General features: G+C 36.9%; 1 protein-coding gene across 4 annotated transcripts in view; it reads right to left on the minus strand.

Moving 5' to 3' along the window:
• Window positions 1-6,607: 6,607 nt before the first annotated feature.
• Window positions 6,608-26,800, minus strand: part of LOC105078622 (membrane cofactor protein) — a 35,272-nt gene continuing 15,079 nt past the window's right edge. Inside the window, exons 6-11 of one of the 4 annotated variants that reach the window (XM_045504505.2) lie at window positions 24,848-25,030; window positions 24,415-24,459; window positions 22,453-22,500; window positions 16,621-16,671; window positions 15,185-15,220; window positions 6,608-14,066 (exon numbers count right to left, since the gene is read on the minus strand). In XM_045504505.2, the coding sequence (XP_045360461.2) occupies window positions 13,996-14,066; window positions 15,185-15,220; window positions 16,621-16,671; window positions 22,453-22,500; window positions 24,415-24,459; window positions 24,848-25,030 (434 nt within the window). In that variant the 3' untranslated portion in view covers window positions 6,608-13,995. Of the gene's footprint in view, window positions 14,687-15,184; window positions 15,221-16,620; window positions 16,672-22,452; window positions 22,501-24,414; window positions 24,460-24,847; window positions 25,031-26,800 lie in introns of all 4 variants that reach the window. The other 3 variants (XM_010967198.3, XM_074351907.1, XM_074351908.1) reach the window with 3 other exon arrangements.

A 26,800-nucleotide genomic window follows, 5' to 3' on the forward strand; every position in this document is an offset into this window, starting at 1 on the left:
TTCTGGTATTTCATAGTTAGTGTATAAAAATGCAATAGATTTCTGTATATTAATTTTGTATCCCACAACTTAACTGAATTCATTTTTGAGCTTTAGTAGTTTTCTGGTAGCGCCTTAAGGATTCTGTACCTATAGAATCATGTCACCTGCAAACAGTGACAGTTTTACTTCTTTTCCAATTTGGATCCCTTTTATTTCCTTTTCTTCTCTGATTGCTGTGGCTACGACTTCCAAAACTATGTTGAATCAAAGTGGCCAGCGTGGGCATCCTTGTCTTGTTCTTGATCTTAGAGGAAACGCTTTCAGTTTTTCACCATTGAGTCTTATGTTAGCTGTGGGTTTATCATTTATGACTTTTATTATGTTGAGGTATGTTCCCTCTATGCCCACTTTCTAGAGAGTTCCTATCATAAATGTATGTTGAATTTTATCAAAAGCTTTTTTTTTTTTGCATCTATTGAGATGTTCATATGGTTTTTATTCCTCAGTTTGTTAATATGGCGTATCACATTATCACATTGACTTGTGGATATTGAAAAATCCTTGCATTCCTGGGATAAATCCCACTTGACCATGGTGTTTGATCCTTTTAATGTGTTGTTGGATTCAATTTTCTAGTTTGTTGAGGAATTTTGCATCGCTATTCTTTAGTGATATTGGCCTGTAATTTTCTTTTTTGGTGGTATCTTTGTCTGATTTTGGAATCAGAGTGGTGGTGGCCTCATAGAATGAGTTTGAAAGTGTTCCTTCCTCTGCACTTTTTTGGAATAGTTTCAGAAGGCTAGGCGTTAGCTCTTCTCTAGATGTTTTGTAGCATTTATCTGGTCCTGGACTTCTGTTTGTTGGGGGTTTTTAAATTACTGATTCAATATCACTACTGGTAATTGATCTGTTCATATTTTCTGTTTCTTCCTGGTTCACTCTTAGAAGATTGTGTCTTCCTAAGAATTTGTCCATGTCTTCTAGGTTGTCCATTTCGTTGGTGTATAATTGCTCGTAGTAACCTCTTATGAGCTTTTGTATTTCTTTAATGTTGGTTGTAACTTCTTCTTTTTTATCTCTGATTTTATTAATTTGGGCCCTCTCTCTTTTTCTTTCTTGATGAGTCTGGCTAAAGCTTTATCAATTTTGTTTATCTTTTCAAGAAACTAGCTTTTACTTTCATTGATCTTTTCTGTTGTTGTTTTAGTCTCTATTTCATTTATTTCTGCTCTGATCTTTATGATTTCTTTCCTTCTGCTAACTTTGGGCTTTGTTTGTGCTTCTATCTCTAATTACTTTAGGTATAACATTAGGAGGGTGCTTTATCTTGATAAAGTGAGATAATGGAAAATGCTTTGCATACTGTGAAATATTTTACAAAGCAAGGGAATACTACGGTAAATATTAACACAGTTTAATAATAGCTGTAGCTATTTTATTTCATTGTATATGTGATAATTTGTAGAGGTTCATTGTGAAGTTAAATAAAGTAACTTAGAATTCATGATTTTTTGGTATTTTTGACTGTCTAGGTGAATTATCAGCTTTAACTTTCATGTTCTTTGAACATCTCTGTGTAACTCCCCATGGCTTTCTAATCGGTCCGTGTATCATGTCCTATCACAAGTGGAACTGCCAGAAGACATTTATGCTTGGGGCAGAGGCTGGGTCTTCTAATCACAACTCCCTTCTTTCCTCAGTGAGATCCTCTTCTTCTGGAAGCTGGTTTCACATGGTGGCTTAGATTTTTCCATCTTTGTATCTAGCACCATTTGAAATCAGTGTTTTAGGAGTGAGAATTGCAGCACAGCCAAGGGCCGACTGCAGAGGAGCTGCCGCTTGTGGGACTGGCTTTCCTTCTCCTGTCACCTAAGCTGGCTCAAGAAAGGATGAACTTGAAAAGCAAAGTCATTCTTGAGTGTCTTGGGTTGTGGAGGCAACAGTGCAGGGACTGGGTTGTGTCCAAAGTGAACTGAGTGGATTGAGCGGGGCCAGGCATTGTGATAGTCTTTCTGTGAAGAGGTAGCAGCAGCTGCCAGCAGTAACCTGGCAGGGCTTTGGCAGGGCTTTGAGTGTGTGATTGGGCAATGCTGGGTTGGGTACTGGATTGCAGTAGGGAAGGGGGAGGTATGTATCCCGGGAGGACTGTCTCCCCACATCAGCGCCGTCCGCCTGCTCCTAGATGCCCTGGAACGTTCAGCCGCAGGTGCTGCGCAGCTGAAGTCAGACTTGCCATCTGCACTGCCAAGGTGCAGGACCCCCGGAGCACCACTGGACCCATCTCTTACACAGGCTGACCGATTTCTCCTGGTGTTCAGAGTCTGTTTTTGTCTAGCACCATTTGAAATCGGTTGTGATGTAGGGGGAAAAGCAGCAGCGTCGAGGTCTCATGCCAAGTGTGGTGAGCAACAGCCTGTGGCTTCCTGGAAGATGGATGGTCAGAGAGAGGGGAGGAGATCACGCTTTTCCTATGAACTTCCTTAACTGCATTCATGATACTTTATGCACAGGTAATAGATCATTTAATGGATTTTAAAAAATCACTGTAATTTATCCTCACATGCATTTTGTTGAAATATGATAGTGCTGCAAACTCTAAAAATTGGTTGCTGTTGAAATATCTTTCTGTTAAGAGAAGTCTTCATGCATCCTAACTTTAATAAATGTTTTACTGTAATCAATTTATCATGTCTTTGTTTTTCATTTATTATTTTCTATTCATCATTCCATGATGATGAACAGAGGAGTGCTGAAAAGTTAATTTGCTGTGCAGATTTACCTACTTGATAAAGAATCTGAAGTTTCAGCAGACAGGTATTAAAAATGTAGCCCTTTAAGACGAGAATGAATTCTCTGAGCCACGAAACAGAATGAGAAAAGATCACAGAAGAGAGCAGGGCTGCAGACCTGGGCGAAGGAGCCTACTTGCTGATGAGGACCTGGGTGCCCAGTGGGCTGCAGCCCTGGCACCTCCGTGGTCAGCGCTCCTTCAGGAACGTGGGCTTAACTGAACCTGTGCTCGCGCGGCTCTTAGAGGGAGGAACACTGATGAATTCAGGTGCAATAGGAGATGCAGGAGCCCTACTTTGGTTCTTAGTTTCTATCAACCCTTGAAGTCAAAGCGAAACAGTTCTGTAAAGGTATTCAGAGAGTAGCCAAAGTTGACTTCACAGGGGAGTAAACTTGGGGACTCTATGTCCCCTTGACTGACCTTTTTGCACAGGAGATGTGTGGCCACCTCTGAGCACCTGCAGGACTTTTTATTTCACGCCAGTGCTTCTTCGTAAGTGGTGGCATCTCAGCCACCTGGGAAGCCTGTCTGAGTCCACATCCTGCCAGTCTTCCCAGATGCCTGCCCTGCCTGGTGCAGTGAGGGTGGGACGGGTGAAGCACTGCTGGTTAAGCTCCCCAGTGAATGGGACCCCCCTCAACCCTGCAGCCACAGCACTATTTCAGGCTGTTGTCTGAAGAGTCACATGTCCCCAGGATGTGGCGGTGGGAATAGTTAGGACCCTGAATTGATTTATCACTTCTCCACTGAGGTAAATGTAGACCTGTTGGCATAACCGCTTTGGGTCAGATGTAACAAACTGATCAACTTTTGATGCATCTACATGTCCCAGGCTCCAGCCTAGGAATTTCCAATAAAGTGAGTAAGGCACGGATTCTGCCAGCAGGTTGCTCTGACGCCAGCCCCCAAATGAGAAAGTGCTAGAAGATGGAGTTCAGTGTCAACACACAAAAACAATGACTTGGGACCCCTTTTCCATAAAAGTAGTTTCTGGTGCTCCCATGAATGCTTAACTTTACACATGGGTACACGTGGGTAGGTCATGCGGAGCAAAATGCACCCCCGAAGTAACTGAGGTGCTGCTCCGCATGGTTATATTTCTTTGTTCATCTGGAGGCTGACAGTTCTTTACCCAAAATTGCCATTCCGTGTACTTTTCCATAATAACTTGTTAAGGAGAATGTTTTTTTCTGCAGACATCTTGAGTCTGGTTTTCGAGGCCGTTCTTCCCATCTACATAGAAAATGCTTTGTCAGGCGTGGGTCCGGCTTACCTGTTTTATGATATGTTTACTACCCCATACAGGTTTTCTTGGGCCGGCAAGTGAGAAATCCTGGTGGGTAACTTTCTCAATGTGATTCATCCTCAAGGCAATGTGTCCACCTTCTGCTGTACTTAAGAGGGAAGGAAAAATAGTTTACTGACCACATAACCCAACTTCATGCTTCCCCCATACGTGAGCTGTAAGGGACAGAGGTTAGCCCTTTGGCAAAAGTCAATTTCCTAGAAGGGAAGCAGAAAAGAGCTAGTTAATTAAAATGAAATTAAAAATGGCTTCTGGGAATCCCAGCAATGACTGAAACCTCTGACTAATGACAGTTTCAACAACTTATGAAAGGGACTGTCAAATGCCCTAACCGTCCACAGGAGGGCAGTAGTGCTATGATTTATAAAGGCTGACCACTTCATTCTAGGGGATCCTTTTCTGGATAAGACTGGAAATGATGAAAGCAGTACTTACGGAAGAAAATATATCTTTGTGTGCAGAACAATTTTGTATCATTTCTGGAAGTTAAGAGACTGTTTATGTTAAATTTTGCTCTTGAACACAAATATGCAATTTTTAAAAATATGCGTATCATTTCATTCTTTTTTAAAATACTAGCTGTGAGACATTACTAACCTTTAGAATACTCTATGAGACTATTTTCCATAACCTTAGAATCTGCTTTAACACTGCAAATTCAGCTTCCTACCTATCCCAGGTATCTTTAGTATTCTTGCAGAAGCCATTCATTATCATCTTAAAAGCTCGGTTTAGTTTATGACCATTAGAAAAAAGTAAACAGTCTCAAGTTCAAGTCAAATAAAATTTGATAAAATGTTTTCTTTCTTACAGCCAACCTAATTTTCACCCAGTGTTGTCACTACAAAGTTTGCTCCTGTTTCTTTCTTTTAAACCACAAATAGCTTTGTTTGGTCATCCAAACAATAAGACCTTAATTCAAGTCTCAGACATTTTCTGATTTCTTTAATAGCCTGAATTACAAAACCACAATTTTCTCTTGTAAATATAGGCATTTACTTCTGTCTTTTTCAGTTCATATGTAGAAGTGGACTCTGGGGCTTGAGAAACATTAGTGCAGATGTTTGCAACCTTAGCTGCAATATTAGAATCACCTGGGAAGCTTTAAAGAATCCTGATGCCCAGGTCACACCCCACATCAACGACAAGACACATCTCTGGGGGGTGGGACCCAGGCATCAATGAAAATCCTGAGGGGTCCCAGTGTGCAGCAATGGTTCAGAAACACCATAAGGCCTGATCTCAGAGGTTTAGCAACCTTATTTAATACAAATCTGCAAACAGCAAGAATTTTTTTCTGCATAAAGAACCCTTTTATTAGTTACATAAATCAAATGTTACACTTTCACGGTTGGGACTTGGGTTTTCAATGACTCAGCCACACCCATGCATTACAGGCATGTCTTCTACCACACACGTGTATATAGGCACTTATACATACATGTGGTCCACTCAAGGCCAAGGGATAATGAGGGTGTGAGCCCTGGGCAGACATCAGGAAATGCTGCACGGAATGGACCTTGGAAGATGCCCAGGATCGGGCAGGACAAGAGGCGCTTCGGGCAACAGTGAGTTCAGCAGAGAGCACAGGGCAGGGGTTTTCTGAAGTAAAGCAGAAAGAGAAGGCTTGGGAAGAAAAGACAATGGTACAAAGCCTTGAAGTATCATGAAAGAAACGTGGACTTCATGCTGTAGGTAACATGGTGGACAGAACACCTTTGAGCAGGGGAGGCACAGGACGGGCTGGGAGGGGAGATGCCTGGACACAGTTAAGGCTCAGACGTGGAGGACAGGAGTGATGGTTGTGGGAGGAGAGTCCTTCCAGAAGAGGGACCCCAATTAGGAGCATGCTCTGATTTGAGATAAAACACATGGAAATAAATGCATCATCATGAATAAAAAATTTTTTCCAAAACTACATTTTATTTTATTATTATTTTTCACCAGATTGGGAGATCCAATTTTCAGAAAATGAACAATAAAGACATGGGACATCTCATTCTACTGAGAGTATATTCTTGCTGTTTTAAGAAACCTTAAAATTCATATATACTTTTTTTCTCTCTCATTTAAACATTTCTAGAGAAAGATGGTTTCCCTACATACTTGACAAATTCTTTAACAGAAGATCATTTAGATTTTCACACATATTTCGACCTCACATATAAATATATTACATTGGAAAAACTAAACCTGAAGAGGAAACAACTATGAGTTGGTTTATTTTGGCAAGCAGAATAATCTTTGGCTGAAAATAGTTACTTGAGAGATTTTAAAAATAAGGACTTAGTCACCCCCTTCTTCTAAGCAAGTGCTATATTCTTGACAATTATATGAAAATGGGTACAGTAAAACTTCAACTCTAATTTAATTCAGAATTCCTGTTAATTTTTGTTCAAACTTGTCTTCCTAAAGTGCCTCACCAGAGATTACAAAGGGAAGGGACACTTCCAGGACCTTATAAACAGATCCTTAGGGAGTAAAACTATTTCTCTGGTCCATTCTTGATTCACTCATATCTTTCTCAAGGCAACGTTTCTTTGGCCCAATTTGTGCTACTAACTCTAAAACTGTACATCAAAACCTGTACAAATGTTATTTGGGGTAGAGAGCAGCCCCTCCTCTTTGACCGCTGGCTCCTTTGAAAGCGGCCCTGCCTGGTTTGAGGACTGAGAAGGGGCTGGGAGCTGCCCCACCTGAGATAAAGAGCTACCTGAGCTGTTCCTCTTTCCTTCCCTTTGTATGACCGACAGCAAGTCCACAAAGTTAAGTTTGCTTTTCTGAAATACGTGGCTGAATCTTTACTCTGCCCTTTACAGATGAGAGGTGCCCATGGAGACAAAGATCCTGATGCAACTTGAGGTTACCTGATGAATTTACTCCCCACAAAACTGCCTACCGTCAGATGATGGGTTTGACATCTCCTTACTCAAGGAGAGAGAAAACCACCTAGAGCCAGAATTCAGCGTGGATTCTAATTCTCTTAAAGAGGGGAATTCTTTTTAAGAAGACTACAAGGCCACAGTGTTCACGTCTCACTGAGCTGGCCTTCCTGTTATGTGTGTGAGAGCCTCACTTTTCACAGAAGCAGGCAACTGAGGCTGAATTCTTCTTGATTTCTCAGACTGGCTTATTGTTATCAAAAGAGATGAAGAACAAGGCCGGACATAAACTTTATAGCTTCTCTAAATCATCAAGGAGTGACAAATAACTTTTAAGAATACTATTTTACCCTATTAAGTTTGAGAGTATTTTCCAGTAATTCTCTTAAAGAAGTCAAACTAGTTCAAATTCCCAGCATTCACTGTTCTTGTTTTTAATGTCCAAGGCCCAAAATAGTGTACACAGATTTGTAAAAGCTTCTTATGATAAACAATATATAAAACACATTTTGTGGTTGTTGAATGAATTTTAAGACTTGGCTTTAATCTTTAAACAGAAAAGATTTCAAAGTCCCTTCCTCTACAAATAAAATTTAATCATTTTGAGTTATATTTCTCTGAGTTTAGAGATTTTATTAAAAAAAAAAAACAACAAATACATTTCCAACCTTAATATTACCAGAGATTCAGGGAGAATGAGTTGACCTGCCCTCTACAAGCAAGTGTTACTTAATGGAAAACAGACAAGATATTCAATCCCAAATTCCTGTTTCAGAAAAACATAAAGAATGGCAACTACATTCACGCTGCAGTAAAATGTTAGCATTATGACTTTACAGTTGCATTCATGAGAGTGACGGAAACTAGACAATAACTTTTATAGACCCCTTTTATCTTTCTGGTTTCATCGGGACATAGTTGACATACAGGCATTCCCCGGAGACATTGCAGGTTTGATTCCAGACCATCCCATTAAAGTAGGCATTGCAACAAAGTGAGTCACAGGAACTGTTTGGTTTTCCAGTGCATATATAAGTTATGTTTACACTAGCCTGAAGTCTGTTAAGTGTGCAATAGCGTTATGTCTAAAAAATGTATATACCTTAATTTAAAAATATCTTATTGCCAAAAGATGCTAGCCATCATCTGAGCCTTCAGCAAGTTGTAGCAGTGACGGGAAAGATAACTGAACACACATCAACATAACAAAAAGAATTATCATTTCAAAAGTTTGAAATATTGCAAGAATTACCAAAATGTGACACAGAGACATGAAATGAGCAAATGCTGTTGGAAAAATGGCACCGATAGACTTGCTCAATGCAGGGTTGCCCAAACCTTCAAATACTAAAAACTGCAATGTCTGCAAAGCACAGTAAAGGGAAGAACAACAAAACGAGGTACACCTGCATAACAGTGTGAAAGTACAAAGTGTCCAGCAGGATTTGATAATATATATATTGTGAAATGATTACCACAATAAATTTTTTAACATCTATAATCTCACATAGTTACCCCCCACTTTTTCTTCTTATGATCAGAATATTTAAAACCTAAACTATTAGCAACTTGCCAGTGCAGTCATCCTTTGATATGAGAGGAAGACTGGTTCCAGATCCTCCCCCCCTTCCCCTGAAATAAAAATCTAAATGCTCAATTCCCTTGTATAATGCAGCACAGTACAGCTGGCCCTTCGGATCCAGGGATGCAGAACTGCCAAATACAGAGTGTCAGCGGCATACAATACAGCATTCTAATTATAGTCACTGTGTACACTATATCCTAGTACTTGTTTATCTGATAACTAGAAGTTTGTACCTTTTGGCTACTGTCCCCTAATTATTCCACTACTCCTCAGCTCCCACCTGTGGCAACCAGACATCTGATTTCTTTTTCTGAGTGTGGATATTTGGATTCCATATATAAGTGAGGTCACACAGTATTTGTCTCTGTATGATTCACTTAGCAAAATGCCTTCAAGGTCCATAAGCATTGTTGCAAATGGCAGGATTTCCTTCATTTTCATGGCTGTATCGTATTCCACTGCATGTATAACACCATATTTTCTTTATCCACTCATCCATCAATGGACACTTAGGTTGTTTCCATGTCTCAGTTATTATAAATAATGCTGCAATACACAGGGAGGTGCAGTGATCTCTTTCACACAGTGATTTCGTTTCCTTCAAATATACACCCAGGGTGGAATTAGTGGCTCATATGTTGGTTCTATTTTTAATTTTTTGAGGAACCTCCATACTGTTTTTCATAGCAGCTGTTCAAATTTACTGTAGTCTTAATATTTTAACAGAATTAAAATATAAATCAAAACACAGGTTTGTGGAAAACAATGAGTGCTTTGGTACTGCTGGAGTAGGTGGTTTTTTCTGGTGGGTCCAGCACTAACCTCTGTTTCTCTACCAGTAAAAAGACAGCATCAGAGGTGAACATAATTAAGTACAGAAATAAATTCCAGAAGCCCATTTAGAAATGGACAAGTAAAAAATGTATTTATAGTAGTATGAGTCACGAAATTAGGAAATAAATGATTAAATAAATAAATGATTCCTTAAAAGTAATTTCAAATGTTCAACCAGTCTAACTCTAGAAACCCTCCCTGTATTATATTTTTGATCTCCCATAAAACAAGAAACAGAGCAGTTGCACATACTGAGTAAATATTCTCTTATTATAGTTTAGATGGGGGAGGGGGTGGAAACACTAGAGAGAAACACACACTTTCTTAATATTGCTATTTAAAACCTGGCTCTGAGGTGAAACCTTTAAAAAGTAATGATTCCAGCTGTGTTCAAGTTCAGTTTTGCCTTATTTACCCCTCACTGTCAAGGAAATGATGTGTTCTGGTAAGAGAATCTCCTAAGTGACTAAAACTCACAACACACTTTTTGTAATAAAAGAGATTTTTCTAAAATCTATTATTCAAGTCCAGCATTGTCCAAAGAAATATAATCCAAGTCACACAGGTAATTTTGAATTTTCTAGAAGTCACATTAAAAAAAGGAAAAGAAGCAAGATTAGTTTTAATATAGCTCGCTTAACCCAGTATTCACGTACTATACATTCCTTTGCACTAAGTCTCTGAATCTGGTGTGTCCTTCGCACTCAAGCTCATCTTATGTAGGGTAAGCCTCGTTTGCCGTCACAGCAGCCACCGAGGGCTACGGAGTCTGGAGCTGGAAAACGCAGTCCCAGTCCCTCCTCAGGAAACAGGGTGGAGTAGACAGACCACAACCAAACGTGGACCAGTCGGTTACTCAGAGCGTGCCCTCTCCAGCAAGCACTTTGGGATGCTGACCCCACGTCAGAGCTAACGGTGTTAATTTTGGAGATTCTACTATTTCTCCTGGTGGGCGAGGCTTCACTGAACCACCACTGTCACAGCACTGTGCTTGTAACAGAGTCGTTTTCCTAAGGACTACTGTGGTGGGCGACTCCTCCTGAATCTTCCAAAACCACTGTATTTGTCTATTTTTTGAAGTCAGTACATTTTTCTTTGTTGTAGTAAAACTCTTTTCTTTAAGTAAAATTTTAAATAGAATTCCAATATTCGACAAAGATAAATAAGTATTAATATAAACTGAATGAAACATCTGATATAACAGAAAAGCTATTCGAAGATGATTAAAATGTGAGTGTGAATTACTAATTACAGTTATACTATTACCTTCAGCATTCATTAAGTTATCTTCAGATGTTTACAGACACTTTGAAGTTCAGGTCTGTCTGAAAACTACCTTCCTAGTTGGCTTTAGCCTCCAAGGAACCCTAGGAGAACCACGCAGACACACAGGGCTAACCATTCTAGACTGCCGTTCTAGTTGGCATGTTTTGTCTTCCCCTTTGCTCCTGTGATCAAAGACACCACTTTGCTTTTAACAAGAAATTGCCCCTCCCCTTCCTGTTGGCCTTTGTAGAATCTGCTCCCAAACTCATGACTGTAACCTAGGGTAGAGCCTTAGATTATAAGTCATGGAAACATATCTCCTCTCTTACCAGCTACACAGACACACGTTCTGGCACAAAAAAACTTCCAGTTCATCTCATTCAAAGACAGAAGGTGGACAGGTTTAGTGACTTAAGGCAATGCATTTCATGATTTTCAAAATCTGAGCATATTTTTAGTTGGTTTCTCTTTCATATGCTAAAAATATTCTGGTCAAGGGAAACACGTAAGTACCTTTACGGAGTTATTTACAAGGTGAAATTGAATATCTTCACAAAATTAAAATACGAAGAGAACATTTTTCCTCCCTGCACTTAAAATGAACACATTCTGTGATTACTTACCATTGGGCTAAAAATTCCCCGAGTTTTGGACTCGCAGCTGCCTGAAGGCAGAGGAAGGCAGACAGTCTGATGAAAGGATGAGGGGACACTGCTCTACTGGGGTCAAAGCCAAAGCCTGTCAGTGCACATTATTTTATATTAAATAGGGAAGGTCTGAGAAAACATCAATAATCTGGGAAAGGGAGCAGGAATCCTAGTGTCCTCTGGGGTGTTTACTGCTCACACATCTGAGCTCAGGTCATCCATATCTAAATAGTCATTGAATATTTTTCAAGAAGCAACTTTAATTTTGAAACCTTAGATCATCCAGCAGATAGAGTCTAAATTTCTATGCAGTCTGTCTACCTCTGAATCCACTTAGCCTGAAGTGAATAAGGTAAAACTCTCTTTCACAGAACAAGATTGTATGAGGAGCAACAGTCCTGGTCCCCCACACTGTAGAATATGAGGCGATCAATACACAGAGCTTGTGCCAATTTCATTATAATACTGTCTCAGAAATCCATTTTATGATGTACATTCTCAGATGAATCTTTTGCACTGAAGACAGTTTCTTCCTGTGGCACAATTGTTTTCACCCTAGGGAAGATGTCTGTAAAACTTATTTATTATATAACCTCCTGTTTTTCTGTTGACGGATCTAAACTTTGTAAATGTGCTCTCTCAACTACTCAGAAATCTTTGTTACTTACTAGTTTCTGTTTAAAATTTTTTGAAGCTTTGATGAATGCTGAAGAACTTGAGAATGAAGTAGAAACAAGTTCAAGTTAAGCTGATCCTTTTAAGTTTTTGCCCCATGTCATTATACATCCCATCACTTGACTAAACTTACTATTTATATTAAAGCCAAAGACTTAAGTAAGATTCATTTAAACAGACTGTTTAAAAATTACAAAATTTCTGGATCAGTCATTATTAATATAAACATTAAAATAGTTTAAAATTACAAAGAATAATAAATATCCTGAATGGAAAAAGAGAAAAAGAATCTAGTTACAGTTACTAACATACATAAATTATGCAATAATTCTAATGACCTTAGCAAACTCTTACTTATCCAGTGATGATTTAACGTGAGTAGAGAAAGTCATTCATTTATGAACACAGTATTTATAACAAATAGTTGAAAACATTAAAGTAAACAAAAGGCATTTGTTTTTTGGAACCACACAGTTAGGACATGCAAAACAGGACTCAAGCAGTAGCAAAAGAGAGGGCAAGGGCTAGACTCCAAGTCTGCAAGGTGTGGCAGAAGAATTGCTAAGAAAGGAGACTGGAGGGAAAAGGAAGGAGGGTGTAATGATCCCATCAGACCAGCTGGGGTCCTAGTCTGTTCTCAGCTGAGAACTAACACACAGAAAACTGTAGCAGAATGCTCTAACCTTGTAGCCATTTTTCATCATAATTTAGATGATGTTTAATGATCTTAAACGTTAAATGACTTTGACTATTTTTGTGACTTGGTGTGAAGGTTGTAGAAGGCCAAATCATCATAAATGGAAATCTACATCAAATCTGTTTTGTATTAAGTTTTAAAAGCAATTTTGGTTTATCTGTGCCTGGCATCCTGCTTCCAGAGTTATCCCTAGAAATAGAGAAGTAACTGAATGCATTTTACAGTCTTGCAAAGAAGTTTCTAAAGTAACAAAAGAAATTGGGGCGGGTGAAAATATGGACATTAAACAGTACAAAGAATATAATGAAAGAAAATTATCTTGAAAGAAGAGCAAACTAAAGCCAAGAATTACCCCACATCCTTTTAAAAAGCATACACATAGATGGGGAGTCTTTAAAAAATCCAATTACCTTAAGCAGGTGAGACATTTCCCAGTAAGCTTGCTGGTGCCTCTCACATATAAAGGACACGGCACATCAGTAACAGTCTACACCCTGGTGACTCGTAGCGCAGTCAGGCCAGCAGCATCACCAAGATGCTCATGGGACATGAGGTCTCAGACCTCTAATGCTACTGAAAAGGCAATCTGGGGGTACGATGCTCAGATAACTGTTCAGCTTTAAAAGGCCCACTAACAGGTAGCTAGAGAGAGTTTGGTTAATAATTAGGGAACCTTTAAATATTTTAGTGCAGGGATGGTTTAAACAAAGAAGGAGAGTGAGGAGCAGAAAGCTATCTGTTTTACTTCTTTAGAGGTTATTTCTATATAAGCCTTTTGGTGCTTTAAAGATATTTCACGCATATAGTATTTTCTACTTAGACTGCTGTGTATATACATTGTTTAAAAAATATACTGCTGATAGAGAACTCAAATATGCATATCATGTGTTCCATAAATATAAGATGTAAGATTCAAATGAAGGAATTGTGGGTATTTAAAAAAGATAACCAAGTAACACTTAAAAAGTTTGTATTCTGTATGAGTGAAGAAAGTATTTTTATTACATAATCCAAACTCAATCATTAATATAAAAGTATATATTAAAAGCAGAAACAAACCATGAATTCCAGAAGTCTTAAAATTATTAGCTTGATTTTAAAGCTATTTCCAAAGCATTATAAGGAAAAATCACTGAAAAATCAGAAATTTAAAAGTACGTAATCTTAGTCTACGCTCCATGATTTGTTCTTTAATTAAGTTGTAGGTTATTTCATTAAAATTTAAGCTTGATTAAAAAACCCTATTTTTCTTAGAAGATATGTATTTGTACTTTAAAAAAACTAAGCTCCCTTGCTTTTTCCATTTATATAGATAAAAAGACAGAAAAAATTAATGAAGTGCCTTGTAAATCTTACCCCTCTCAGCAACTTTTAGTTTAACCCCATCAGTTTTACCGCCACCTAGTAAATTAAGAGAACATACGAGGAAAATCAGTGTTGCTTTTCATTCCCCAGTTTAACTTGTATAAGTAACTTCTCTAAATGAAAAGAAATCAAATTGGGTATTTGAATGAGACACCTAGGTACCTTCATACAACTACCCAAGTTATGCAGACAAATGGGAACATTTCACCATAAAAATTCAAGTGGAAACAGTTGTCAAAGTCTCCACAGTGAACAAATTTAAATTTAATCTTGGCCACTAGTTCAGTGTAGAAAGTAGGGTACATCGAGGGCAGGGAAGGCCTCATCATGGTTTGATCTGCTTCAGAACTTGAACCTCAAATATCACAGAAGTCTTTCTTGCATCTCAATATCTGAAGCGACCTGCAACAGGTTACTCTTGTGGGGTTGATATTAAAAGCAGCTAAAAATATTTTTAGTAAATAAATGAAATCCAAACAACATACTCATGTAGGCCGATTTAAAAAATAGTATGTAACACAGAGTACAAATAAACTGCACAAAAATATGTTAAGAGTGAGAAGGACCAATAAATTAAAGAAACATGCTTTAATTTTCTTCCTGTCTCCGCATGGAAAATTTGTACAAGCAGGCAGCAGATACCGTGATGGCGGCAACTACAAGAAACCAGGAAACAAATGACATGTAACTGTGAAAAATCATCACCAAGATTTGAAATCTAGCAGAAGAGACAAATGTTGGTTAGATTTTCATGGTCAGAAAATGTTATTTTATCTAAGCACATAACATGTTTATATTCTACCTGGTCTCTTCCCGATCTGAATCCAATTCCCGGGAATCATTTAAAAAGTTCACAGTAAGTCAGACGAATTCCTGATTAATTTAGAAAACTACCCAAACTCTATTTGAGATGCAAACTTGTATGACTAATCATCTCGAAAAAACATATGTTATTTAGGGCTTGTTAGTAAGTGTATGTAAAAGAATGCACAGTCACCAACACACGGTAGTGTATTATATCAAAGGTTTTCCTAAACTGGTTTACTTTATTTCACACTATAAGAATTAAGGAAGCTGAAAAAGTGACTAACAAGAAACACACTTCTTCAGAGTAATGTCTCGACTTAAGCGGTAGCGAAGTTTGAGATACTCACCTACAGTAAGAACAATCACAGCAATGAGTCCTACATCTGAGAAAAAAACGACCACAGTTTGAAGAAAATTGAGCACATAGGTGTCTCCAAATAGCTATTGCATTTTAATTTGACCAGATCAGCTATAAGTACAGCAAAGAAAAAAGATTGTATCAATTTGGGTTTAGCTAGTCATTCTGATCACAGAACTCAGCTAAACAGATCCCAGGGTTAGGATCCAGCTTGTGAAACTCTTAACAGAAGCCTTACTTTTTATCATTGTGTGCTCTAGCTACCACACCAAGTTATTTAGCACCAGTTACTAGGACAGTTAGATTCACTAGATTAGAAGAAAATTGTTTTAAAACATATTATCCCATTATAGTTGGTTTAGTTCGCTATTCAATTTATTTCTTATGATTTTGTTAGGAATTTAACTTATCCCCCAAAAATATGATTGTAGAAGAAGTCATAAGAAAGCTCTGTTAATCTATTACACACATGCTATTTGCAGTCTTTACAAACAATGCTTTATCTTATCATCACCCCTCCTTATTTCCCCTCCCCTAAATTAAGAAGTACTCCTAATTACAAGGAAATTTTCTCTAACAATGTAAATGAAATACTGGGGCACATGCATGAAAATTATGCATAGAGACATACACTTGGATTTCTGACTATCCAGAGAGCAGTAAACAATATCACCAAATCTTAATTCTTAGAATATTTGTCAGTACTACCTCTACTTCTGTTATTAGTTTTAATATCTATGACTCAGAATATAAAATGTCATGCTCAGCTCTGCTTCTTTATTTCATAAATATTATCAAGTGAAAACATCTTAAGATGGCACTGAATTTACTTGGCACAGTGGCAGTTTGACCACAGTGTTCAGAAGGAAAACGTAGCAAGCCTGAAGTGCATTTTATAAAATATATTAACTTTACTAAAGCGGTTTGATGTAAAGAAAAGTAAGAGCTACTTTCCTTCATTTTCTTATCAAGAAATCTTTATACTTTATTTAACTGTCACATATTTACTTCATCAAGTTCTTTAACATATATTGTGTGAACCTGCATGTGTTTGTTACAGAGAAACTAACCCAACTAGCAGTACTTTCAGGTGTATGTACACAAGGCACAAATAGAAAGAAAACTTATCTGCAAGTTGCCATCACAAAATAACACTATTACATAGGAAGCAAGTGAAAGTTTATGTATTTTAACCTACATATGATCATAGCATTTGAAAAAGTTACCTTACCCGACTAGGGAGCCTAAGTTGGGCACCTATTAAAAGCTGTATTTGTCATGGGATCTGCACTATTAAAATAACTACAAATGTCAATTGTCACCAGGTTGTGACATGTTGTTTCTTCTCTAAACAGGTAATTGAAATAGTTCTATGTAGAACTCTAGGATTTCATAATTCAGGGTTATTTATAACCAACATAATACCTAAATCCTCCGGGTGTTCAGGATGTAAATCATCAGGTAGACTGGGATGTCCTGAAAAAAGAAAAAACAGAAATAAGAAAAAAAAAAAAAGGTAGAAGAAAATAATAAAGCTTTACAGACCTATAAATTTATTTGCCTTTGTACAAAACCCCTGATAATTTCATTCTCTGTAACATGAATTGTATTAGTGCTTCTCTTTAAAAGTAGTATCATAAAATACTATAAATTTATACTCAGTGTCAAAACATTTTTCTTCTTGCCCATTGACATTTCCTGGCACAATATTCTGTGATACAGCAAGCAAGTTTATCATTAGTGTATTGTCAAAATTAGCCTATGGATTCAATGGGGTTCTACTTAAAATTAGAAGACATAGGAGGGCAAGCAGTTTAACAGTTGATCTACAATAGAATGAAATTTCAGCATAATAAAGGCCATTAATAAAAACCCATAGCTAACATCATACTCAACAGTGAAAGACTGAAAAATTTTTGTTTAGGTCAGGAATGATGTAGGATGCTCACTTTTATCACTTCTACAACATAAAAGTATTTTTATTTATTTTTCTCGCCTAGTCAGAGCAATTCATCAAGAAAAAGAACCAAGAAGCATCCAAACTGGGAAAGAAGAAGAAAATGATCTCTGTTCCAGATTACATAATCTTTTAAGTGGAAAACTCTAAAGATCACACACACAAACATGTTAGACTTAATAAATGAATTCAACAAAGTTGGAGGCAACAAAATCAACAAACAAAAATCAATTGCATTTCTTTACACAGTCCATAAATAAAGTTCCCCAAACCCCTCCATTTCAATAGCATCAGAAAGAATAAAATACTTAGGAATAAACATAACCAAGGAGGTGAAAGCCTTGTACACTGAAAACTATAAAACATTGCTTAAAGAAATTGAAAAAGACAAAAAACAATGAAAGGACACCCTGTGTTCATAGACTGGAAGACAATATTGTTAAGATGTTAATTCCAGACAAAGCAATCTACAGATTAAATGTAAATCCTATGACCATCTTGAAAGTGCATTTTGCAGAAATAGACAAATTCAACCTATTCCTATGGAATCTCAAATGACTTAGAAGTAGCCAAGAAAATCTTGATAAATAAATACAAAGTTGGCTGACATGTCCCAATTCCAAAACTTATTAAAAAGCTACAGTAATCAAAACACAGTTGTATTAGCATAGAGACAGACACACAGACCAATGGAATAGAACAGAGAACCCAGAAGCAACAATGATATATTGTGCAGCACAGGGAAATATGCTATTATTTTATAATAACTGTTTTTTCTATGTTTGTTTATTTATTTATTTATTTATTGGCGCCGAGAAGGGTTTATTGAAGGGCCAAGCAAGGAGAACTGGTGGCTTGTGCTCAAAATCCCCAAACTCCCAGACGGTTTTGGGGAAGAAGTTTTCACAGGCAAAACCTGGGGTGAAGGCTGCAGGCTGTGTGTCTTTCTTCTGATTGGTTGGTGGTGAGGTAACAGGGCAGTGTTCCAAGAATCTTGCACTAAGGCTCTGTTTTGTAATAACTTTAAATGGAATATAACTTTAAAAATATTGAATCACTATGCTGTACACCTGAAACTAATATAATCTTTTAAATTAACTATACTTTAATTAAAAAAGGAACAGAAATCCCAGAAATAAACTCTCACTTACATGGTCAAATGATTGTCACAAGGGTGCTAAGAACATTTAATGGGGAAAGAGCAATCTTTTCAACAAATTGTTCTTGGAAAACTGGGTATCCACATGCAAAAGAATGAAGTTTGACACCTGCCTTATGATATATACAAAAAATTAATTAAAAAAGGATAAAAGAACTAAACCTCAGAGCTAGGGAAGTGGCCAAGACAGTGGAGTAGGAATACTCTGAGCTCGCCTCCTTCCTTGGATGCGTGAACATTACAACTATTTACAGAACAACTATGGAGGAGAGTAACCTGAAGATTAGCAGAAATGATCTTCTACAACTAAAGATATAAAGAAGGAACCACAATGAGATAGGAAAGAGGGCCAGAGACATGGTACAATCAAGATCCATACCCCATGGCAGGCAACTGACAAACTAGGAGGAAAATTACAGTTGCAGAATCTCTCCCCAAAGAGAGAGGGGTCTGAGCCTCATATCGTGATCCCCAGCCTAGGGGTCCTGCACCAGAAAGATGAGCCCCCAGAATGTTTGTCTTTGAAGGCCACTGGGGCTTGCTTTTTGGGGATCCAGGGGGCTATAGGAAATAAAGACTAATCTTAAAGAGAAAACACAAAATATTACATGCTTTTGAGACCCAGGCAGAAGGAGTAATTTGAAAGAAGCCTAGTCAGACCTCCTTACTAATCTTGGAGAGCCTCTTGGAGAGGCAGGAGGCAACTGGGACTCACCCTGGGGACACAGATGCTGGCAGCAGCCATTGTTAGGAGCTCATATCACAAGGACTCTGGTGCTGGCAAGTGCCATTTTGGAATCCTCCCTCTAGCTTATTAGCAACCTGATCTGTCCTCTTCCTCCAACAAGTGGGCACCAGTTCTGGTACACCCCAGGCCAAGCAGTTAGTGGAGTGTGGTAACAGCCCCGCTCTCAAGCAGCCTGGCTGCCTTAGGACTCCTTATCTTCCCACTGCTCTGCGACCCATCCCTGACCACCAGAGGCCCAGGACCTGGCCCCAAACACCGCAGTCAGACACCAGGACCCAGCTCTGCTCACCAGTGGGCCAGCACTAGCCCTGGGAACCCCATGGGCCAGCCTCACCCACCAGCAGGTCAACACCAACTCCAGGACCTTCAGAACCCAGTAGCCAGAGACCCTAGGTCTTGGCTCTGCCCACCAGTGGGACAGCACAAGCCCCAGAACTCCATGGGACCAAGCCCCACCCACCAGCAATCTGATACCAGCTCTAGGAACTTTTGGGCTCCTCAGCTAGCTTCCGCAGGATCAGACCCACCCACCAGTGGGCCAACACCAGCTCTAGGACACCCTGAACACTACAGGCAGCCAAGTCAGGAAATGGCTTCACTTACCAGCAGGCTGACACCAGCCCCAAGACTCCAGAGCATACCTCCATGCACTAGTAGGCCAACACTTGCTCTAGGATCCCCAGCTCCACAGCCTGCTGCCCTATTATCTGGCTCAACCAACCAGTGGGCCAGTACTAACCCTAGTAGTAGTAAAATCATCTTTATCCACAATAAGTAGTTAAGGGATTCACAAAATAAAAACATGTAAAATATGATGTTGAAAACATTAAATGTGACAGGATGGAGTAAAACTGCAGGGTTGTTAGAATGTATTCACATTTAAGAAACAGGCAACTTCAAATAAGCCAGAAAGAGAAAGAGAAATACCATATAATATCACTCATGTGGAATATTAAAAAAAAAGTAAAAAGAAATAAAGGACACTATGAACTCATCTATAAAACAGAAACAGACTCGCAGACATAGTGAACAATCTTATGGTGTCTGGGGAAAGGAGGTGGGAAGGGATAAATTTGGAATTTTGAGATTTGCAAATGTTAGCCACTATAAATAAAAATAGATTAAAATTAAGTGTCTTCTGTATAGCATGGGGAACTAGATTCAATATCTTGTAATAGCTTTTAATGGAAAATATGAAAATGAATATATGTATATGCATGACTAGGACATTGTGCTGTACACCAGAAACTGGCACATTGTAACTCTGACTGTGCATTAATAAAAAAACTTAAAAATTAAAAAAATTTTAAAAAGAAACTAGAAAAAAGGAAAAGGTAATCCTCTTAATGGAAGGAAACATCAGCAAATTATATATGTGATAATGGATTAATATTCAAAATACATTATGAACTTCTAAAAATTAAAAAAAAACCCAATTCAAAAATGAGCAAAAGACTTGAATGGATAGTTTCCAACGAAGGTATACAAAAGATCAATATGCACATAAAAAGATGAACAATCACTAATCATTACAGAAATGCAAATAAAAACCACAATGAGATACTAGTTCATATATTTTGAGATGGCTATTATCAAAAAACAGGAAATAACAAGTCCTGGCAAATAGGTGAAGAAATTGTAACATTTGTGCATCACTGGAGGGAATGTAAAATGGTTCAACTGCTGTGGAAGACATTATTGTTGTTCCTCAAAAAAGTAAATCTAGAACTAATATTCTAGTCTTAGGTATATACCCACCCAAATGGAAAATAGGGACTCAGATACTTGAATGCCAATGTTCAGAGCAGCATTATTCAGAATAGTGAAATGGTGGAAACAAACAGTCTATCAACAAATGAATGGATAAAGGAAATGTGGTATGTACAATGGAATAATATTAAGTCATAAAAAGGAATAAACTTCTGATACTTGCTACAAAGTGGATGAACCTTGAAAACATTATGCTAAGTGAAATAAGCCAGACATGATTCCAATTCTATGAGGTATCTATAATAGTCAAATTCATAGACAAAGAAAATAGTGGTTAACAGGGCTAGGGGAAGGGGGAATAGAGAGTTATTGTTTAATAAGTATGATGTTTCATTTTGAGATATGAACACCTTTTAGAGATAGATAGTAGTAATGGTTGCACAAAAATGTGAATGTAATTAAAGCTAACCGAAATGTACATTGAAAATAGTCAAAATCGTCAAAAAATAAAATAATAGTTGATCTAGAAAAATTAAGAGACTAGCCTGAGCATTTCTGAAAGGGAAGTGTTTTGCCAGATATGAAAACATATCATAGTACTGCAGTAAAAAATTGATTTGGTGCTGGCACAGGAAAGTAGAGTTCAAGGGGACAGAAAGAAGACTAGAATACCTGTGAGTTTAATGTGTGATAAAAACTGACACTTCAACACAGTGGGAGAGAAGACAACTTATTCAACAAATGGTGCTACTTCAACTATTGGATAAAGATAGGAGGAGTGTGGGGGAACACAATCTCATTCCATAGACAATAATGAATTTGAGATAAATCAAGGATTTAATGCAATTATGCAATCACATGGTTGGAATGTTTATATAATTTCAGCATGGGGAAGCTTTTATAAGAAGGACACAGTACTCATAACCATTAGGGTAAAGATCAACATATCCCGTTACCTATTAATGTAAAACTTCTGTACATATAAATGACCACTGATAGGAGAAAAGTTAGATGAAATATGGTATATGTTAAAATCATCATTAAAAAAGATGAGAACAAATCTAAATACAACCCAATTCAAGACATTAAGTGGAAAAACTAAGTTACAGAAGAATATGAACAGCATGATGCTATTTTTGGTTAATAAAAAGACAAAATGCCAAAATATGTATAGCTACAATATATAAGAATGCTGATGTATAGAAATAGATAAAAAGACATCCTGAACTATTAAGAGATTAACTTTGGTAATGGACCAGAGAAAGAGACAGAAAACTAATCTTATTCTGTGTGATTTTCTAACGTTTGAAACTTTACAAATTCATCTTAGTATACTACTTATATAATTAAAAGTTATAAAAAGTAATCTATATCCAATCGTACAAAATCTTAAAAGAAAACTGACTAGTAAAAATAAGGCAAAAAAAAAAAAAAAAAACAAACCTAGAAGAAAAATTTACTCCATGTTTAAAGGGCTGAATTTAAAATGAGTTCTGATAAATCAACAAGAAAATATTTAGAAATCATATAAGAAAAATGAACAAAGGACAAAAATAAATGTATACTCCCCCAAATTCAGCTCCATTGATAATTAAAGAAATGCAAATTAGTACATGAGATCATTTTTCACCCGTCACCTTATTAAGTTCTAAACAATATAAGCAGGATAAAGAGGTACTAAACCTGTAGAACTTGATACTGGAGTGGTAGGTGGACGAGAAGATTGAGAACCTGGAAAAATAATTTTGATTCAACTCACCAGCCTCATCAACACAAAATTATAAAACTAATTTTGATTTTTTTTATTTTTAAAAAAGATTATTTCTCAAAATGAAAAACATACATACTTTCCAAACTTTGCTACTCTACTTCTGGGAAGTTAATCTAAATATATATTTAACACAGGTACAAAAGAATGTATGCATAAGAGTGTTCACTATGACTTTGTGTTACATAATGGAAATCCTAGAAGTTAATAACAAATCATAAAAATCCTGTTTAGAATAAATATGAATCTTTTAAAAATACCATCCACATAGTATTATATTACATAATTTTCCACTCAGCATTTTTGCTCATATTTTTTCATATTCACACAATCAGATCTACCTTATCACATTATATGTCGGAGATGATCCATTTCACAATCTTTCTCTAACTGATGATAAAAATGACAGTCTCGTGAGGAATTTTGATTTTTGATATTTAAAAATAATCCCTGTAGTTTATCTTCTTTATAAACTTGTCCTCACAATCAATTTTCTTTTCTTTCAAACACTAAAATGTATCAGTGTTTTAGAAACCCTTTATGAAATGCTTATAGCCAACTCTTTCAAAAAGCATATTAACATAGTATACACAGTGAATATTGCCACTAAGACCATGTAAGTAAAGATGGACGGGTCAATGAGTATAAATTTCATATGTAATCTTTATATATCATCCACCAAAACAACTCTTCCCCCAAAACTACATAGCACTCACTAAGGTACTCTAGGCAGCTACTGGGTACCAGCCTTACAGGAATTACAGAAAGGAGTTCTAATTACCATATTAACATGAATAATCCCCCTCAATCCTTTAAGATATTAGGACAATAGGAAATAGGCAAATAAATTAGAAGCCAGTAACGGAGCTTTGAGTTCCACACCTTCATTAAACAGGAAACTAGAGCCCACAGAAGTGATGTTACTTGAGTGAGCAGAGCCTCCCTAGCACCCTGAGCACCCTCTGCCCAGGCTCATGCTCTACCCATTCTTCCTCTTGTCTCTTGCTTCTGCTGCAATCAAAGAGAAGCCAGAGGTGGCAGCCCTGAAATCAGGAAGATAATTCCTTCCACCATATCAAAATAGCCTCTCAAGACTTAAGCAGAACAGCTGATCAGTAGTCGCGGCCAGCAATCACCCACTTCATTTCAATAAATAAGGACTTTCCCTGCCTTTCAGTTGCTGTGAGATTTCCTTTCTGTTGCCAAATGAAAATGCCCAGGAGAGAGAAAAATAATAATATGAGGTGGCAGGAATGGGGTGAGTACAAATACCATTCTGTTCTGGAGACAGCAGAAATTTCCCAGTTGAAATGGTACTATATAAAAAGAACAAAACTTGTTGTTGTCTGGGAAATGAAACATAGTCCTGGACCCGGATGATACCCTGAAAAGGTATCAACAGATCACTTTTAAAATGAATAAAAATAGCAATGTTGATGACACAGAAAATATACATGTTAAAAAAAGAGAAGCCATGGACCTTCCTCTATACTAACACTAATTCAAGTGAAACCGTAAATCAGATGAGCTACCTTAAGAGCTTTCCTGACGCTGGGCGCTGTTCTAAGTGCTTTAAATGAATCCCATTGTAACTTTACTATCACACAGTGAGGAAGGCATTAATTCATTATACATGTAAGTAAACACGTTTGAAGTGTACATAACTTGCCCAAGTTTGCACGCTTGTTTATATCTGTGGACTATGGCGAATAATTTTAGAATCACTAAATATAACAACTAAAATGGCTATAAATATGTTCTTCCTCCTTTTATTATAAAAATGATGGATGAGTGTAAATCATCAGACATTTAAAGGTTTTGAAAAATCACAAAGAATTCAAAGGACATTGAAAAATATAAGCAGGACTTTGTGAAACCTGAGACACTGGAATATGGATGTTTTGTAGTGGCAGGAATCGATGCTGGAAAACAAAAAAAACGTAAATTTGTTAAAATATTTGGAATTTATTGCTTTCTTTTCATTTATATGAATTATGCCTTTTGTGCTTATTTAGGTAAACATGCACATACTTTAATTTATTCTGAAAAATGATTGCTATCCCCTTTACATGTAAAAATGCTCAACAAGATACATTTATATGCCTGTGTGATGTAAATAGCCTATAAAAAGATAGAAACATCATGCCAGATTTCTTTGTTAATTTGAAGTCATGCATCTATCGTGGAAATGAATACAAGAAAGATAATTACTAAAGTTGTTTCTTTTCAATTAGTCTGTATCATTGATATCTAATGTCAAAAAAATAAAAATCTTAAAAAAAAAAAGAAGGAAAAAGATACTCTTTGTACCTTTAACACATGTTGGCAACTCAGGCTCCCAAGTACTGTCTGCGCCACAGACAATTCTGCTTTTGCCACGAAGGCTAAAACCCTCGTCACATTCAAATACAACTTCTGCTTTGTAGTAATATTTTGCTCTAAATCCTGATACCATGGTTCCATGATCGACAATTGGATAGATACATTTGACCACTGAAGAGTGAAAAAATTCCAAAATTATTGGAAAGTTACTTTCACATAGCACAAAGCAGTAATTTCCAGTGGGAAGAAAGAGGCAAGAAATGAAAGGCAAGATGTTAACTGAAAAAACAAAAAGACTTTATATTTGTGCATTTGATTTCCAAGCAAACAGATTTAGAGAAATCCAAGAACGTTTTTCCACCTAGAACAGACTGCCATTACAGTTTATTGGCTTTCCTAATTTTTTCCCCATTACTATAAAGTTTTGAGAAAGGTCTGAGTACCAAATACAAATTCAGGTTAAATTCAAAAGCAACTTTTGATACCATTTAGCTCTGGGACTGGTTTTTTAAAAGATCATGGTGACACTAGTTAGAGTTCCCTGCTCTTTTAGAAAGATAGTGAAGACTTTCCTGAGAAGGTAATACTTTAAATACTCAAACTTAATTAAAAGTTGAAAAATCCAGCCATGCAAAATGCTTAGTCTTCATGCTAATGTACTCTGGTATTCCCCACTCTACTCTACTTCTTCAGAAGTAAAACACAGGTCATGCCCTCTAGATTGACTTCAAGATTACGTTTTGCAGAATCTGGAAAAAAAAAAGAAACCAAAACCAAAAAGCGCTGGGCTGGGCAGGGAGTTCAGAGGACATCTTATGAGGGTAAATCTGAGCAATAACTGAGGGCCAGATAGCAGAAAGCCTTTTAAACCAGAAGTGTTCCTCCTCCTCTCCTGTGGATCTGAATTTCCATCAGGTATCATTTCTCTTCCACCAGAACTTCCTTATCAATTCTTGTGTTCAGGTCAGCTAATCACAAGTTCTCTTAACTTTTGTTTATCTGAAACTGTTTTTATTTATTTCACCTTCAGCTGAAAGACTCCTCTTTGATAGGGAATTCTAGGTGCTTTATTCATTCCTGTTGTTGCATGGATTAAAAGCTCATTCATTTTTACTGCAGAGTGTTATATATTATATTGTATGGATATACCAAGGTTGTTCCTCCATTCACCAGTTGAAGGACATGTGGCTTGTTTCTATTGTAGGATGACGATGACTAAGGATGCTATGAAAATTCTCATGCAGGTTTCTATATGTAAATGTTTTCATTTCACTGAAATTTCTGAGTAGTGCCTTAAGTGTATGCTTCACTCTATAAGAAATCGCCAATTGTGTTCCAAAATGGTCATATTACTTTGCATTCTTATAGCAATGTATTAGAGTTCCAAATACTTAAACTTCATCAAAATGTGGTATTAGTTTTTCTTTTTAATTTCAGCCATTCGAATAGGCGTTTAGTGGTATCTCATTGTGGTGTTAAATTACATTTATGTTATTACTTACTAATGATATTGAAAATTTTTCATATACTTTTTTGGCACCCACATATCTTCTTTGGTGAAATAAGTCTATTTGAATATGTTGTGAGAAGGTTTAAGTTGTCAAATTTATAGGCATAAAGTGGTTTGTTTTATTCTCGTTTATTCTTAAACGTCTTCAGGATATTTAGTAATGTCCTCTTTTTCACTCTTAATATTGGTAACTTCTATCTTCTTTTTTCTGTCAGATTGTCTATAGATTTATCTTTTTTATCACCTTCTCCAAGAACCAGGTGTTTATTTCTTTAATTATCTCTATTTTGTTTCTTTTTCAATTTTATTGATTTCTCTCTGTATTATTCCCTTGTGTTTTCCTGTTTGGGGTCTAATTTGCTTTTCTTTTTTAGTATCTTAAGGGGGAAGCTTAGATTATTGATTTGAGATTTTTCTCTTTTTCTAATACA

Source organism: Camelus bactrianus, chromosome 23 (genome assembly GCF_048773025.1).
Source record: "Camelus bactrianus isolate YW-2024 breed Bactrian camel chromosome 23, ASM4877302v1, whole genome shotgun sequence".
Taxonomy (NCBI): Eukaryota; Metazoa; Chordata; class Mammalia; order Artiodactyla; family Camelidae; genus Camelus; species Camelus bactrianus.